This window comes from Carica papaya, chromosome 4 (genome assembly GCF_054855325.1).
Source record: "Carica papaya isolate Zhongbai chromosome 4, ASM5485532v1, whole genome shotgun sequence".
NCBI classification, from domain to species: Eukaryota; Viridiplantae; Streptophyta; class Magnoliopsida; order Brassicales; family Caricaceae; genus Carica; species Carica papaya.
In genome coordinates, this window is record NC_142312.1 from 23,689,207 (window position 1) to 23,707,682 (window position 18,476).

Here is an 18,476-nt window from a genome sequence, read left to right on the forward strand (position 1 = left end):
TATATATATATATATATATGTATGTATGTCATATCCAGACAATAATTTATCTTAAATTATGGGTATATGTTAATTCACTATTACACAATCATTAGTTTGATATATAGGTCACACTTGATTAATTTTGTTGGTCAATCAAATTACTAATGAAAATATAATAATGTACGTATCCTTGTTGTACCGGTAATACAAACTAAAAAATTCTTACACACACACACACACACACACACGTGCCTTCCAATTTCTCCTACATGTTGCGTACTAACAATCAAATATTTCTTCAAGAAAACACTAATTGTTTTTACTTTATTTTTGACCGTAAACATCGCTGAGTAAAGGAGGTCAAAAACCTTTACTTGTTCTCATGTTCGTCCGCATATCAATATCTATGACAAACTGAAATTATTATCTATTTCTTTTGTCACAAAGTACAAAACTATCAAGCGAGATTAAAGAAGATTTTAATTTCAAACTTGGAAAAAGGATATATAAATATAGGTATGATGCCAAAATTGTTACGGTTGTTGGGTCGGTCATTACTCGTGATTTAGTGCAAATGGTCAACTTTAACAACCGAAAAACTTGGACTGCAACCAACTACCAAACATTTTTTTCCAAAAAAATTCCATTCAGAAGCATTATATGTCAATAATCCAATGTCAAAAATACCTTCAATAATTTCCCTTTGACTTTCAACAAACAATTCGAGCAACCTCAAGTTCTTTACATCAGGTTGAGTCAAATAGTAATGATTGAAAACACTTCCCTTCCACTGGATGTATTAGGTACAGGATTTTCATAATAAGAAAATCAAGAACTTTAGTAAACAACAAATGTCATTTCCTAGTCTTCCCAATATGTTTCGCCCCTCCCTTATCTATTATAAGGCATCCCAAGTAACTCAGATCTCATTGTATTACAACATGCAACAATTTTGTACCACACACCTAAAACGAAGAGAATTGAATTAAAGAGCGAATCACATTGTTTTGGTTTTATCTCCATTACCGACAACAAAGGAAGGCAAGTCGGAAGTGTACCATCAGCAAAACGGAAAATGTTAGGAAAAATGAAAATATAATCAAGACTAGCAAATATTTTTAAAAGACAAAAAAAATTATAGATCATTTCACCCTCAAAAGAATTCCAATCTACTTCATCAGAATAAAACAAGCAGTAAGGAAGTATGAGGCAATAAGGCTAAGAAATTGAAATTAAACATCAAGCTGGTGTATAATTATATCCCAGACTGGCAATAATCCTTCGTGGAATCCGCTAGGGTCGAAGTATAAAAGATAACCTTCACCTCCTGTGGGCTTTTTTCTTCACAGAAAATTGTGTCCAAGCAGCCTTTCAGAAGCTTATTCTTTGTGAGCAGGGTCGAGCTGCCAAGAATGCTGTTAGCCAATAATAATTGGCTAATAATCTCGTCCTTTATATGGCATTTCCTGTCAATATAAAGTACTCATAAAATTAACCCGATACTTTCATGTTGCACTACCAAAGAGGAAAGTAATCTCTATATAAGAGGAATATTTTCAGATGATTCAGTTCTTAATTCATAGCATTGCTTACAGGTTGGTAGCTTGGCATGTACACAAATTGCCTAGGCTGGCCAAGCAGCATCTGTTGTCCATACTGTTAACCAATAATACAATTGATTAATATCCGATATGAAGATGTTATATAAAAACTAAACTTACATGCCAGCTCAAATATGGACAGTGCCATTCACACCTGAGGAACATTTGGATGAAAATATGCTTGTGGTGATTGTATAGGTGCCACTGCTGGATTAAATATAACAGGTTGGTGTCCAGTAAAAGAGGGTCCTATCTGCAGGAAAAAAAACACACACACACAAACAAAAGTTAGTGATAGTAGTAGAAGAAAGCTGAGACAAACTGCAGAAAAAAGAAAAAATATAGACAACAAAAATAGGGATTATCACACCCGTAAGTAGATAATAGAATACCTGCCATAAAGCATGTTATGAAGAATTAAAATCTCAGAAATATTTATTTGCCATCTTTTTTCTCATATGACATTTTAGTTAATGAATAACACTTATATAGTTGGATGCCTATTATCTAACGCCATCTGCCATCTTGTTCTCACATAACACTTCAGTTTGATAATGTTTTAGTTCGCCAGCAAGGAAGAAATGGATCACTCTAAAAAAAATGATAGAATAAGGAACCTACAATTATCAGGTTATATGATCCCAAAATAAGGAAAAACTGCTACATGAAAAAGCTGCCATTATTACTCACCACCTCAATAGAAAATGAAAAAGCTGCCATTATTACTCAGTAGAAGGAGAATCCCCTATAAACTTAATCCAAAGGTATCAGTTCATAAGAACTTCATAGGAACATAACTCCCCAGCATCACAACAATGCCAAAAAAAAATAAAACCACCCCAAATTCTACCGCAAAACAAAAGAAACGATGCGATACCATGGTAAAATTAATTTGTCTCTGGAATTGAATTAGACGGAATTTTACAGACATCCAAAAGAAGACCTATCGGAGACTGTAAGGAACCTACTGAAACTCCAAAGAAGAAAGAAGTGGTATAGAAACAAACAATTTAAAACTAAGATTACTTACACCATAGCCAACGGGCATGCCATGCATATGTGGTATTGCTGACACGTTAGCAGGATAGTAGAAGGAACCATCTGACACTGGGGATGGAGGCCGAACAGGTGAATGAGATGGTGTGAAACTCTTTGCATTAGGATTAAGTTTGAATTCCTGACAATATGTGATAACGCATCAGCAACGTGTGAAAAGATCAACTAAGAAGCCAAGATAAAAATTTGAAGTTTCTCTTTGGTCAGAAGCAAAAATGTGCTACACGTTTTTTTCTTACCTTGTAACCAATAAAGTTGAGAATTTAAAAAATTAAAATTGAGCATACCTTGGCATTGGGATTGAGTGTTGATTTTTCAGATGATAATGAGCCCATTGATGAACTTGGTGATAAACCAGGAGCACTAGGAGCTGAGGCAGCACCTACACAATCTGAACTAGACGAAGCAGAACTCCCAGGCCGACCCCGAGAACTGACAGTTTGTGTTTCTCCAGGTGCTTTGCCAGCTACTGGACCCTCCAACAACTCACTAGAAGAAATAGGCATTTCTTTGCCCTTTGATGAAGCTCGGGATGAATCACAAGTTGTGACATTACCAGATTGTCCTCCTTTTTCAGAGTCATCTATCTTCCCATTCAATGACAAAATAGAATCTACATTCAACATTGCCCCATAATCAGCTAACAAAATAATACTTGCAAATCTCATTAAACAGATGGTAAGGTACAAAGGTGGCTCATCCTTTATCCAAGTGAGCACAAGCAAGCAGACTTGAGTTTGAGCTTATAATTTTAATAATAATGACTATATTAGTCAAAATAAATGGTTACTTTTGACCCATAGTTTGGTAATTTTAATCTCATCAGTAAGTATTTTTATTTGTATTTTATTTATCCCACCACTAGAATGTTCTAACTCCGCCTCCACTGGGTTGACAGTATGGATAAAAGTAAACTAAAAATGAAAAATGCATAGTACTAATGTTAATGTGCATTGGAACATGACCCTAATTTTCCGTGTGAAAAAACCCAACGAAAAAGGATATGTAAAACAAAAAAGATGTGTGGTTTTCTATCTGCACCCAATCACGTCCTACAATCAACTAGATTGTAAAATGAAACATTGAACTCAGAATTTTTTTTTTGTTTGAAATAAACATTGAACTCGAAGATTAAACGGAGTAAAAATAAAAAGAGAAGAAATTTTCACTTACCATCGGTGTTTGACATTGATGCCTCAGTAGGCTGCATAGAAACGAAACAGGAGTGAAGGGAATGAAAAGAAATCCATCAGAAGAAATGAGACAAAAACTGGACACAGGAAGCAACGAAGACTCAACAGAAACATACAATGACTTTAACCTACCTTTTGTTTTTCTACAGACTCCTTAGCATCACCATCTCCTCCATGCTCACTCAGCAGAGTCTCCGGGATCCTAGACAGAAAAGAAACCTTTTTTATTCATTTAGTCATCTAAAAAGCAACTTCAGAACTATTATCATGAATCACCATTCTATTTACTACTGCCAAAGAACATTAAGATAAACCTATAAGATTAACCTGCTTTCATTGTCAGAAGCAGAGGAAATTCTGGATGGAAGTTCAGATGCCAGCTGTCTGGCATGATCATGAGAGCTGGATCGACTTAAATCCACGACAGCACTCAACTGGGAAGCCTGTGCTTCATCCTGAAGAGGCATGTAGGATATATTAAGAACATAAAGAAGCACAAGCTCACAAGTGAATGCACATTTAGATTTCTTGAAAGCATGCATTAAGACTTCATGAATAGCTTCTTCCAGGCAAAGCAAACTTAGTGAGGAGGATGCATGCAACTTCCACTTCTTCAGAGTGCAGAAACTCAACCAAAATCTGATGGCATACAGAAGTAACATGCTAACTGAAACAAGATTTAACAAGTCCATTAATATGACGAATTATCAACTGTGTTTACATGTATACCCTTGTAAGCGACCACTCCGGTCAAACTCATATAGATATGTGATTATTGGACACCTTGCAATTTTATCACATCTATGCATGACACAATCAGAAGAAGTCTGGAAACTATAAATATACCACATCTATGCATGCTCCCCTGGCAGGAACATGCACCAAAGATAATAATTATTATCCAAGTCGTATTCCTGACACATCTTATCCTTTAAAAGAAAACTTGTTTTCCGAAAAAAAAAAAACATTGCTTTTACATTGCATTCACTCAATTTAGTTAAATAACAACCCAAGTAAGAAGTACTAACTCCATTATGAACTGAAGTCCTAGAAGTTGGTTAGTAGTCAACCCACACAACCCAAGCTGAAACATACGAGCCCTCCCCTCCAGCCGCCAGTAAATGAATAAACATGGCGAGGAAGACTGACAGAAAAATTCAAAGGTAACTAAAGTTCACTCCTAGAGCCATGAAGTCTGAACTTCACTACTAGAGCCACAAAGGATTACACAAGATGGCGACTTTATTACCAAAATAACGTAAGCATGCAGCAATTAGTACCATATCTAAATGGAGTCAAACTCCTAACGCCAACACAATCCCTTCCATCCCATTAATTTGCAAATACAAAAAACAATAATAGGGAATAAAAATAAAGAGAATCCAAATACCACCAATTTCAACATCTCAACACTCCCTGAAAAATTTCATTGAAATCATCACTAACAGAGGCATGAAGAATTCAACTGGACAACCAAATAATATAATCTGCACGCTCTAGAAGAAGCACACTTTTATATAAGTTAAAGAAGACAAGAACATAAAAAACAACTTGTATACTACTTGTTTTGCTTCTATATCATGAAAGTTTTTCCAAATGGAGATTAACTCCAGTGCACCCAAATTCAGTTTACATGGTAAGAGCTGATACAGACTAATAGATATCTGTTATAACAATGTATTTTGGATTCCCTGAAAACGTGATTCTCTAAGATCATCACCAACTTTAAATCTTTCTAAAGTTTTAAATGTGTTTTAACTTTTTGTTCCATGCATGATAGCAATAAATTGTTATCATGGGATAACATTAATCATACCACAACCTGCAAGATGGACATGCAACTTAAGAGACACAAAATCTACCTATGTAATTATTTAAATGATACTTAGTGCTTTTTCAACAAAATTATTAACCAACTAAATATATCTAACTACAGAAATTAACTGTAACAATAGGCTCATATAGAAGTAATCATGTCTTTAGTGAAAATAAATAGATGTTATGAACAACTTAGGAAAAAATTTTAAATTTTCTAGGAAATTAACTAAGAACTACCGCTAGGAAAGAGCTTGTTGACATTTGAGCTCCATCATTTCCTTTACTGATGGTCAAATCAGTTGATTTCTTACTGAAAGAAACAGAGGAATCCCCAAAGGTTTCACTATTTCGTGAATTCAACACTATGTCCTCTTCTTCTTCATACCCACTATCATCTACCCCACCCCTGACTACTGCTGAGAATCTGGTCTCCTCATCAATGTCAAATTTCTCATGAAGCTGGAAGCCCCTTTCCTGTTAATCATGTAAATAGAAATTAAGAAAGATATAGAAAATAATCATGTGAGTTTCAAGGGGCATAAAATAACAAGCAAAACCTCACCTCTGCTAAATGAAGATCATGTGTTTCCTCACCCTCAATCTCTCTCGCAATTCTCATAGCTTCCTTTTCCAACTCTCTCATCTGGGGACCTCTTTCAAGTTTTGTTGTATATAATTCCTCGTTAAAAGTGGTCTTGACTCCAAAGAGCATTTCATTTGCCTCAAACTGATCCCAGCCTCTGAAAGCAAATTATGTCAAAGGCTGAATTGGAGAAAACACCATAGAGAAGACTATTTGTAAAAACACAAGTAAAAAAGAACATAATGATTTCTGGAGTTGATTTGTTCACAATTTCACTCATCCAGGGAAAGACATGCAGCAACGCCTCAAAACATATGAAGAAAAAAAAATCCTCCTCCTTGAGCCTGCCCATCTATCATGATATGTGCCAGGAAAGTTATTTTGGCCGTGATGCATTCACATGCTCAAACCAGAGAGTATCCGAATTTCTTCTAATCCTATTAACATAGTTGATACATATTTGCACCACTCCATGCTCAAACCAGAGAGTGTCTGAATTTCTTCTAATCCTATTAACATAGTTGATACATATTTGCACCACCCCTCTAGGCTTACTCTAGTATAACTTTCAAGTCCTTCCCCAGTTCTAGAACATATGTTTGTATTTGCATGTGAATTATTGATTAGTAAAGTCAAGGCAAGCAATTCAACAGTGACCAACCTAGTTGGAGATGGAAGACTGCATCAAATTTTTTCAGACATTCATACTATTTGTAGTGCTAACTTTCAAGTCCCTATTGTAGTCTATTTCCCAATAAATTACAAATATTGAACAATATTGAAAGATGATACAATTTAAGGAAGCAGATATCCCGTTCAAAACTAAGGTTGATCATTGAACAAGAACACATTTTAGATGTCATCTAGCCAAACAATGCAAGCGATTAGAACAGTGTACCAACTGCCACAAAATTATGAGGGAGGCAACAATTAATATAACAACCTATTCCAGGGCCCATCAAATATATTTTCTAACTCTGGACAATCTGGATCACTTTCATCGGGTACCCAAGGCTCTAGCTCTCTCTCAAGCTCAACATGCCGAGATTGGGATATGAATGTATCGATCATAAGTTCCTGCTGTTTACCGCATTGCAGCTCATTTGACAACCCATCTCTTGTAACAGCCACGTCCTGGCACCATAGTTAACTAACCCAATTAAAATCAACAATGATCACGTAACTAAAAGCTGAAATAAATTATGTAATCAAAAAGAGACCACACATCACCACCTGAAGTTAATTCACCTATACAAACCAGATTCTACAAAAAGTAATAGAAAAAAGAAGAAATGCCGCAGCACCTTTGCTATAACTTGCACAAGTTCTTTGGCAGGTATAATCAAAGTCTTTGACGGTGCCTTGCTAACAAACTCCAATGGGGCCTTCTGTCCTCGCAAAGTACCATCCTTTCTCAAGCAAGCCATTTTCAATATGACTCCTGGGAGAGGCAGAGCAAGTTATTATTGTAAAGAACAAATTTTGGTATGTCTTCCAATACGGTGCTGAAGAAAAAAATTCAAATTGGTCATCATAATAATAAAAAACTAAATACAAAGAACATACCCATATCTTTTTCAGCATTTGTTGCATGAAATATTCCAGAGTAAACTGATCCATTTTTCACCTGGACCTCTACATGATGGCCAATTAGGCATGTTGTTATATATACTAGCCGGTCGCGGGAAGGATTCTCAAAACCCCCAATTTTGCCACCAGCCAGAGCACCTACACCAACCATCATCAAAAGCAGAACATAATGTGATGTATAAAACATTTAAGGCCACTGAAGTTCACCAGTATTGGCCACTCTCCCGTGGTTTGACTTTCCAGACTGCAATTTGTTCTCTGACCTTGTACCTGGATCTCTTTCAACCCTTCGGCGGCCAAATCCATTAGCAGAAGGTTTAGGTTGCACAGCTGGTTGCAGACTCATTCTTAACAGAACCTGTCCAAACTGCAAGAGGAAAAGAAAGAAGCAGCAACATGAATACACCAAGTAATCAGAAATAAAGCAGACACCTGCAGTTCAGTTGAAATCCAACCTACATAAATGTATAAAATAATTTAGAGGAGGCATTGACAGCATAATTTGAACCCAGTAATAAACAGGATTTCTGTTCCATCTCACTACTGACAAGGACAGGAGTCCAGAGTTATAACAAACAAATTTTGCCTAGTGCACAAATTACTGACAACATGGAACCTCCTCGACTTGATTATGGTCAATACCCCTCTAATCCCATTGTCAAAGAAATAAATATCGTCTAGAAAATCGTGAGATTGGATTTAAAAGGACATGATGCTAAGAAACGATCAAAACATGAAGATGTGAGTTTTCAAATAACAAGAAAATGAAGATGTGAGTTCTCAAATAACAAGAAAATATACCCATTCAGCAGGAACAGACTTATTTATGGGAGATAGATTGGCAGCTATGGGTAAAAGATGTTTTAGCAGGCAAACCACCATGGCGAATAAGAGCTAGAATGCTCACATGATCCACAAATGATGAGCATTCAAAGAGCAGAGTCAGATAACACAAAGGACGGAAAATAAAAAACCTTTAACAATTTAACCAGAGTAGAGGAAAAAAAACAACAGCACGGCAAAATTAGAGAAGTAGAAACACAACAAAGGATTTCCAAAAACAGGAGTCTCACTTTTTTCCATATGCACAATGATACAGAGAAAAACCTATTTCACATAAATGCATAATTTCACCACTCATGATTTCTTCTGGCCAGAAAGCATATGGTCAATAGTTCCAAATGCATGCCCAAATTCAAACTTCTAGAAGTAAAAATACTGATAATCACCAGCTAAGATTACTCAGCAGCTTGAGAAACGAGTCAATGACAGTTCAAGTACAAAGCAACCGTGTTTCCTTGTCCTCAACCAAAAGTTCCAACAGAAAAAGAGTGGTGTCTTTTTCTATAAAAGAATAACCTACGTCAGAAGAAACATAAATAGTGCTTCCTAGTAAAGAAAAACAAATATAGAAAATAATAAGCAAATTGCTTTATGCATGAGGTATCATGTTGCACATACACACCAAAAAGAATCCCAACAGTTTTCCATTAACAAACGTTAAAAGCGATCATGAATTGATAGAAAAAATACCAGGAGAACTCACTGAATGTGACACAACAACCAACAAAAAGATACGTGATCCATAGAATAACGCACAAAAAGGATATGCATGCAGACAAACATAATTCTGTTCAGCATTTACTGCATATCAAGACAGAGAGGAAGAAACAAAAGGACAATGAAAATGAGAAAACAGGTAACCGAAATTTGAAATCCAAAGCAACAGAATCATTAACAGTTTAAGGACAACAAGCAGTGGATATAGAAGACAGTTTTCAAAACAATATATAACACACACACACACACACACACATATATATATATATATATTTCAAGTGATCACTCCATTGCAAATAAATGATACTGGGAAATTAAGGCTCCAGCGAAAAAACCCTAGGACAGGAAGCTTATAGAGTTTGGTTGAAACCTCCTTCATTCTCTTAACAAGTAAGCGAACAATAAATTAAATTAATACTCGAAACAACGAATTTGAGGATATGATCCTTACCTCAAAAAGCTTTAATTAATTGATAAACTCGACACCTGTTCTCCGGGAAAGTAAGGGAGGGGGAGAGAAGAAGGGGCCGGATAATGTGGATTCCTGACTAAGTGAGTTAGGGTTAGGGAGTGAGGGTTTAATTAGGGTTCGAAGAATAAGGAGGGAGGAGGAGATCAGAACGCGAATCACGAGGCGGGACGGCGAAGAGAGAGGGAAAGTGAGATGGCGAGAGAGATTATGAGACCGCTCTTCTTTTCGGTGTTGAAGAGGGGAAAATTTTGGGAACGAAAGGGGGAGAGATCTTTATGAAGGGAATGGTTGGATGTTTCTCTGGAACCGGATGTACGATAATAATTATTAACTGACAAATGATAGTTTAGCTTTAATTTTTTAATTAATTTTTATGTTAAAATTAAATAAACTTTATAAAAATATTTCTTTGTGTTTTAGTATTTTTATAAATTTAAATATAAATAAATTCAATTTGATTTTGGTGTTTTAATTTATAAAATAATAGCCAAATTATGATTTTTTTTTCTTTTAATTCACTTATTTAACAACAAAATAATAAGCTAAATTAAAAAAATTAATTCATATATAAATTTATATTGAATACTTTGTGCGCTCAATGTTGTCCCCGTACAGGTAATTTAGAACCTTTCACAGTTACAGACTTGGAAAACATTTTTTTTTTAAATATATATATATATATATTCCAAAGTAAATTTTAATAAACTATATTCTATTTACGAACAGGAAGAGTAACATATAAATTAATAATTAAATAAAAACTGAACTTAAGTATAACGTAAATTTATTTCAATTAATATGGTAAATTTATGAATTCATATATAACTAATAATTGATATAACAAAAATAATGGGTTCTAAACAAAATAGTATGGTAAACCATTATATATATGTATATGTATGTATGTATAAAGACTATACTCCATATCAATTACACTAAATTTTTAAATAATGAAACGACATAATATAATTTAATTACATGCTAGTATGAAGTTATTTTGGTGGAATTCTAAAATTAAGTTCAAATCCTCTATCACAAATCATCATTTGTTTAAATAATTAGTATTTTTATTATCTTTTTCCATGGTGCATATTTATATATATATTAGAAACATTTGGAATTCTACATATCACTTTGTAAAAATAATAAAAACATTATGCATATAAAGCCAAGTCACAACATAGAAAGAAATATGCAAAATTTGTAAAGAACTTTACTCCTCGAAATTTGGAGGACTGAAACTACCAGCTAGTGGAAGCTCAACAATAGCTTTTCATTGTATATACACATGCAGCGGCAGGTTAAAGGTTGCAAACGAAGAGAAAATCAAGGCATTTCCATTTTCCAGAAAGAATGGAATAGATTAACCACATCAGGCATGACAAGTCGTTGAGTATTAACGATTCAAGAATTAGCGATCTCTAAAAACAGAAAGAATCAATTAGAGTAGCAACAACAAAAGCTTATACAAAGTTTACACAAGGAACTCATTCTACGACAACCAGGCACATTGTCTTACAGAGAATCACACAAAAATCATAAATCAAATTGTTTATTTTCCCATGGAAGAATTCTACCTGAAAGAAAGCTGTTCACCCCCAACGATGGTTATTGGCTGAAGTTTCTAAATCTGTTTACAGACACGATATGGAATTATAGTCTATTCTTCCTAAACAACGGGATGACAGAAGAATTTAGTATTAGCACTGAAAATAGAAAGTTCATATGTTGGCATAGGCAGAACCTGTGGAGAAATAAATATTCAAGGAAAATGGAAGTATCTTAACACTTTAGTACAATAAAATAAAATATCATGCTCCTATTTCTCCAAAACTGTCGAACTTGCAATCAACATACGGGAGGATAAAGTTCCAAGTACCCATGTGAGAATGACTTGACTAATAGTTTCAAGGCCACGAAATAGAGCTTTTGGAGGGATAATGTTACAACTAGCCATTTGAGAATGACTTGACTAGTAGTTTCAAGGGGATGAAAAAGGTTCTGTGCATAATGGCACACTGGATTTTTGAGTGAGAGTGGCATAAAGGGAAGAGGATACCAGTCAGAAACTAAAGCTTTAATTTGATCTTCTCTGCCCATTGGAAGATTTTAGAGTAAACTTGATCTCCTCCCAAGTCTTCTCCTGTAGCCCCAGCTGCCACTCTCATGATATCTTCAATCAATGCAAAGTTTCCCATTATATCAACATGAGCACCACTCAAAGTGCCACGACCTTCAAGTAGATTAGCCGGAGGAGAATGATCATATTCCCTAACATAAGTCCGAATTCCTGAAGGATTGAATCTGGTCTTCCCACGCCAACCTCTAGCACACATGAAACCTGCACTTAGAACAGGTACAGTTTCATCCCCATCAACGTTATAGACTCCATCCTGCAGACAGCTATCTTCAGCATTAGCAGAAGTATCTATCTGAAAAGGAATATAGCACTCTGCAGACGGAGACAACTTGTAAACATAAGCTCTCTCAGTTGGTATGCCAACTCCATAGAGAGAAAATATTTCCATCTCTGGGGCATTTGGTAACCTGGAAAACCAAAAGTGACAAGTAAGAACATACGCACTGAGTAAACTACAAAGTATTTATCAATTACATGTTAACTGCAATAGTAATTGATATCTTAATCAGTATCAATCCCATAAAGGTGATCATTAAGACATTTCCAGCCAACCAACAAAATAGAATATCCTTATCAGGAGTGCACAACTTAGACTAGAAAATATCACACATCAAAACTATTAATAATACAGGATAAGACATCCTTCATTAGAATTGCAGAATCAATGGACTAATACCAAATGAACACAGATTTCTTTGAAGAACATCATAAGAAGAGAAGCTAATTTTCTTCGGTGAGTATCAAGTTTCCTCATCTTGCAACTAATAAGTTCCGGTGGTTTTACTGATGTATCATTTGGCACAATGTATCTAATGAAACAACCATCAATTAAGATTATATGAGAGTTTTAAATCATATTTGCTTAGATGTGTGCCTACTTATCCAGTTAACAAGCATGCCTACTCAAAGGGCTTTCTTCAACAAAAACAAAAAAGTACTTCTACCAACATATCCAAAAATAGATGAAAATATAAAATCAAACTGGAAGAGATGAGACTAATCAGAAAATTTAGAAAAGATTCTTACTTTGTTTCCAAAGGATTTGACCAATATTTATAATGCTTGTACTTTGGATCCTCTAAATCATCAGCAATCCCATAAGAGAAATGAGCACCACCACGTGCCATCATTTTTGGAGCAACAAAATAAAGCAGATCTAGAAGTGATCCAGAAGTGTAAACTTTATATTCTGCAACAGCTTTGATTCCTCCCACTCCAATGTCATGGTATTCTGTCCAAACGTCACGACAGCTAGTGTTTGCAAGATTATTACCCTTAACAGCATCCTGCAGATGACAGAGAAAGGAATACTGTTGCAATGAAAGGATTTGAACAAATACTAATAAGCATTCAATATGTTTTGAATCCTAGAAGAACTGATAACAAATCTATAAGACGTGCTGAGCCTATAGATGCTACATTCATTTTGTTATCCAAAATTTGAAATATAAGACTAATGACAAAACTCAGCATAAGCACCAAAAAAGTGAATGGTTTTCATCAAGCTGTTGAAGGAAGAAACTTCGCTGTATAAAATATTCTAGTACATAAAGCAACAACCAGTGGGAAATAGGTACATCACTGAAAAAATCCCAGAATTTAGCAGACGAAAATCATATTTTGAATTTCTTTCAACTAATTTAAGACTATGTCTCTGAAAATTGAACAGATAATGCACATAATATCCGGTTTTTCTAATACAAAAGAAACTCAGTAATTAACAAGCGCTCAAATAGACAGGTCTTCAGAAGTATACTCCTCCAAAGTTTGCAAAATAAACAAGGGACAAAATGGTAGGTACAGCATCAATGTGTAGCCTCTTTCTACTTCACGCTTTAAGTTTTGTCATATGACTTTTCAAACAAGAATCCAGTATGCTGCCCATTTTTATCTTGTTTGAAATAAAAGCTGAACAAACTAAGCAATTCCTCAATTGAGACCCCTCCTTTCGCATAACTCAATTTACCACACATAAGCCAAACAATTATTCAACTCAAACAGATGAGAACCCTTGACAACAAGATTCATCAAGTTATTGAACCACCAAAACATGATTAATTAAATTTCATATCCATCCCTTTTACCCTTGGCTTCTTAGGCTTAGAGAGTAGAGCACAGCTTGACCTCTGGGAGTAGAGCATGGATTTCTTCGGAATCTTCAGTATGTTCCTTATCATCATTGAGCAAAAAGGTAGAGGGAAATCTTTTACCAAATTTACCGACCATTAGTCGGTTTGTTGTAGTGAAAAGTAAAGTCTTACCCTAAAGTCAATCCTCTGAATCTCAGACGAAGGTGCCTCGGCCACATCTTTCCCAAATGATACAATCCTTCCATAATTTACTTTCTTCACTTGAGAAACTAAGCTTTCACTTTCTCCTCCATTTGCAGTCTGAGGATCATTGTTTCTATGCTTTTTTCTTCCAGAAACACAGCCCTCCTCTGGTGACCAGTCAAGACCACCCCATATAGTGTCCCCACCCCTTGGTATCATGGACATGGTTGAATCCCATGTTCGGCTCATCCTCATTACATGCTGCAATGTCTGAACGCGAAATATATCATTATCTAAGAAACCTGGTGCTATTGCCCTGCATGTTTAGTGAATATTTTATTGATAATTCCACCTATCAAGAAGGGAAACAATATAGGAGGCAGAAAGCAAATTTTAAAAAATGTTTGCAGTTTAGGTACATAAAATCAGTAGCAAATTTGTACACAGAGGCGCTAGTGCCCACCAAGAACACTTTAGAACATTCATCAATAAAAAGAGATTGAGGTATATATTTATATTAGTGATGATTTATGGTGATAATATTCAAATATAAGTTAACTAATATTCTGCTTTTCTACTCCCTAGTAAAGTTACTATTTTCTTTTTACGTTCAGAAATACATGTTTACCTCCAAAACAAGCCATCACAAATCCATATTCTCGTACCCTACACTAGAAAGGATGAGACCAGTTGAATACCTGGCAACTGCAATATCCTTAGCTTCAGCAGAGAAAAGCCCAGCTATAGCTTTTGGAACACCTAAAAATGGTCCACCAATGTTCATTACTGCCTTTATATGCTTGGAGCACCAGTTTGGTCCACCCCCTCCACCCATTGGAGCTGGTGCCTCAACCCACTTCATAAAATGTAAAAAATACAGAACACCCATGGAGTGTGGAATTATCACTGCTTTTTTGCCACCATTTGTAGCCACCATCAATTCTACGGTACTCTTGATGCGGCTTAGTGTTTGGTCTCGTACCTATTAATTTATTGACAGAGATATCACCAAAGGACAATGATACACAAAAATTTGAACAAAGTATCAAAAAAATTCATGCATAATCAATGAATGTATAAAAAGTACCTCTGTATTCTGGAATGAGAGTCTCCAGTCATAAGCAGCCATATACATAGTCTTCTCCTCATATCCAATACGTGCCAAATTGGCAATCAGAACCGCCCACACAAAATAGCCGGGAGCAAAGTAATCAGCAGCGACAAGTCCAGAGACAGGCCTCACCCTTACACCTGGAGGATCTAATCCAGTTTCGTTGTCAAGGGACATGTGCTCTACCCAGCACAGAGGCCTGAAACATTAGGAAAGCCCGACAAGAGACGTTCAACGCCTTAAAACACAAAAAGCAACAAAGGAATGTGGAATTTTAATCCAAAACAATAATAAAAAAATGATAATAGAACCAAAGCAAAACTTGGAGCTTCACCAAGCAAAATTTTTTGATGGGATTCATTTAGTCTCTCTTTTCCGTTCATAGTTCTCCTTTCTCTTGGTAAGTCATCAATAATGGTCCTTCAGTATAAGAAATGCAAGTAAGCTTACAAAATTCCCAAATGGAATGTCTAGTTAAGTTGTTAATGTAATAAATCATCTACTTGAATCCACTCTGTGTCTACAATTTTAAAGTTTTGGAGTAGTAGCTTTTTGGTTCAATTATTGGAGCTTCACCAAGCGACCTAAATCTATTTTAAAAGTGTCAATATTCTAGAAAGCCAAGGTCATCCTTCAAGAAGATCTAGCTCAGTAATCAAATACAACCATGACGTGCACTGACTTTGAACTAGACTCTGATTTTCCTAATAACAAATGTTGTCTTCTAATTAACTTCAACTGGTATGTAATGATGAGATGATTGTTAGTTTGATAAGTTAGAAACATGAAAACTACTTGCTATAGCAGGGGTGCGAATACTTGCTTGTGTCACATATAAAATTACTGTCCTCTGTTTCTTCAATGTGCAACTCCTATCCCTCAGTCAATTCTTTTTTGGTATCATATCAATAACCAATACCCTCCATACAATTTTTCATATTATAATCCATCAAGAACACAAAGTACCATTTAACACTTTCTATTCATTTTTCCCTCTTCACAGTCAACGACGCATTTGCCGTACATCAGAAAGTGTTCCCGACAATCTGATGATCTGATCAACTGGGAGAGTGACTATTCAGCAAAACAATCAAAACCCACAACCAACAACCGAATAACACAATGAGATCATTATAGAATTACAGGCGACAGGATACCTTTTATAGACCTCACCAAACGTACCACCCCATAACCGCTTTCTAAAGAGCCCATCAGCGCATTGATGGCCTTCCCACAGTTCGAGCCCCCCGGTGACAATCCCTGGAACGAACACCACAGGATGCTTCGCTCTTAGCCCCTCTTTTCTCAGCTTCACGCCAGGCGGGTCCGGCAAGGGACCCGTTATAGCCTCAGTCACGTACTGAGGTAAAGAAGCTGGCATTGCATTGTAGAGAAACAACAGAAGCCACCAAGTAACGCATATGCAGCCGATGAACCAGCAACAGGAATCCACGCACGACCACTTGGCTTTGGATTTTGAAATTTGAGCTTTTTTCTGTACATCGACATCGGCAGTATCATATTCCTGTTCTTTTGGAGAGTCTTTATCGGGGACTTGTGAATCTGAGCTCGAAGCTTTATCGGTTGCTTTCCGTCTACGAACTAAAGACATTTTTTTCTTCGTTTCTATCGTCTGTTACGTTCAAGGGAATCGTTTCATTTTGACGAGAAAATAACGCATTTCTGCAGGTAATATTTTTTTTCATAAAGAAAAAAGAACAAAACAACTATAAAAACCCAAAAAAAAAAAAAATCAAAGCTAGATTTCTCGTTGAAAGTTTTGAAATATAAATTCCTTTTATTGAGCTAACTAGGGATAATCAAACAATAACAGATTACTCGTTTTGCTTTGTAAACCTTAGAAAAGTACAAAAAGCTAAAAGTTAGCTAACAAAGTTCAAGAGAATCAATTCTCCAAAAAAACAAAAGAGAGAGAGAGAGAAAAGGGTGGACAGCTAGTATGGTATCTGATCAGACGAGATGAAGCTTTCTTTATCTTATCAGAAAGTTGAGGAATAATTCCCCATTTTTCCAGTATCTGAAAAGACAAGAGGTGGGAGCCTAAAGATTAAAAACTTTCCCGGAAAATCTTTCAATTTTGATTTCCATTTTTCATCGAAACAAACTGAAAGTATTTTGAGCTGAGATTAGCGAAAGGCTTCACGTATGGCTGCGAAGGGATGGGGAGGCGAACAACGGCAATTGATGATGTTGGGGTGGAGTGGAGTGGAGTGGGTCCCACCGGACATTTAGTTTTTTTAAAGCAATACGTGAGGAATTTCTATTGGTGTTTACGCTGTGATATTTTATATTTTTATTGTTATTTATGATGGGCCCAATCTATTGGCGCAGAGATGCTGTTTTCACTGATTGCGAACGGTCAGCGACACGAGCAGCAATCTGGAGGATGATGAGTTATTATATCAACATTTAAAACGACAGCGTTTCCATCTTATCAGTTATTGAATAACAAAGGTTATATTAACATGTGATATATAATTGCGTAAATAAAAAAATATATATATATTTTTATTTTAACTCGTAAAGGAACATAAATATTTGCTCTAAAGATACAGTGCATGATACTTTTATTTATTTATTTATACAATAAAAAGTTATTATCAACTCAAATATAAGAAATTTAATATAAAAAAATGCTCAAGAACCTCTCCCTCCATTTGCTTCATTAAATATTATTTTTTTAAACCTAAATAAATGAAACCCACCATTTTCTTTCCTTTTCTCTCCACTTTTTGAATTCGGATATACAGTTATTTAAGAAAAAAAAAACTAAATTTAATTTTTTTAATTAATTATAATTATTTCAACTAAAATAATCTAATCGTTACATTATATATTATTTTATTTATAAATATAATAAATTTATTAAAATTTAATCATCGCAACTTTATGAATAAAATATTTAATTATATTGAATTAATCATTATAAGTCAATCACTGATAATTCATAATATATTCGTAAATTGATAAATTACTTATTAAATTCACAACTTTTAAAAATAATACAATAATTTTAATAATTATATTATTATGTTATTAATTAAATATATTATTTTTGTATAAAAAAATATAAAAT

At 35.1% G+C, this 18,476-nt stretch overlaps 2 protein-coding genes across 4 annotated transcripts; both read right to left on the reverse strand.

The window, feature by feature from the left end:
• Positions 1-948: 948 nt before the first annotated feature.
• Positions 949-10,111, reverse strand: CID4 (CTC-interacting domain 4). Of its 3 annotated transcripts, none has more exons than XM_022047183.2 (16): positions 9,835-10,111; positions 9,053-9,167; positions 8,031-8,190; positions 7,800-7,961; positions 7,538-7,674; positions 7,177-7,367; positions 6,213-6,390; positions 5,888-6,124; positions 4,160-4,287; positions 3,965-4,034; positions 3,813-3,843; positions 2,927-3,252; positions 2,614-2,760; positions 1,738-1,836; positions 1,576-1,638; positions 949-1,448 (listed from the first exon to the last, which is right to left on the reverse strand). In XM_022047183.2, the coding sequence occupies exons 3-16, from the start codon at positions 8,167-8,169 to the stop codon at positions 1,419-1,421; spliced, it is 1,938 nt and encodes a 645-aa protein (XP_021902875.1). In that variant the 5' UTR covers positions 8,170-8,190; positions 9,053-9,167; positions 9,835-10,111; the 3' UTR covers positions 949-1,418. The 3 variants fall into 3 exon arrangements, with proteins under 3 accessions (XP_021902875.1, XP_088074383.1, XP_021902874.1); XM_088218257.1 differs by having other exon boundaries at positions 9,053-9,182; XM_022047182.2 differs by lacking the exon at positions 9,053-9,167 and having other exon boundaries at positions 9,835-10,110.
• Positions 10,112-11,244: 1,133 nt separating this feature from the next.
• On the reverse strand, positions 11,245-17,595 carry LOC110818323 (phospholipid:diacylglycerol acyltransferase 1-like). The gene is made up of 6 exons (XM_022047146.2): positions 16,537-17,595; positions 15,356-15,578; positions 14,967-15,250; positions 14,257-14,584; positions 13,022-13,281; positions 11,245-12,402 (listed from the first exon to the last, which is right to left on the reverse strand). Exons 1-6 carry the CDS (start codon positions 16,989-16,991, stop codon positions 11,925-11,927), a joined length of 2,028 nt encoding a protein of 675 aa, XP_021902838.1. The 5' UTR covers positions 16,992-17,595; the 3' UTR covers positions 11,245-11,924.
• Positions 17,596-18,476: the final 881 nt, after the last annotated feature.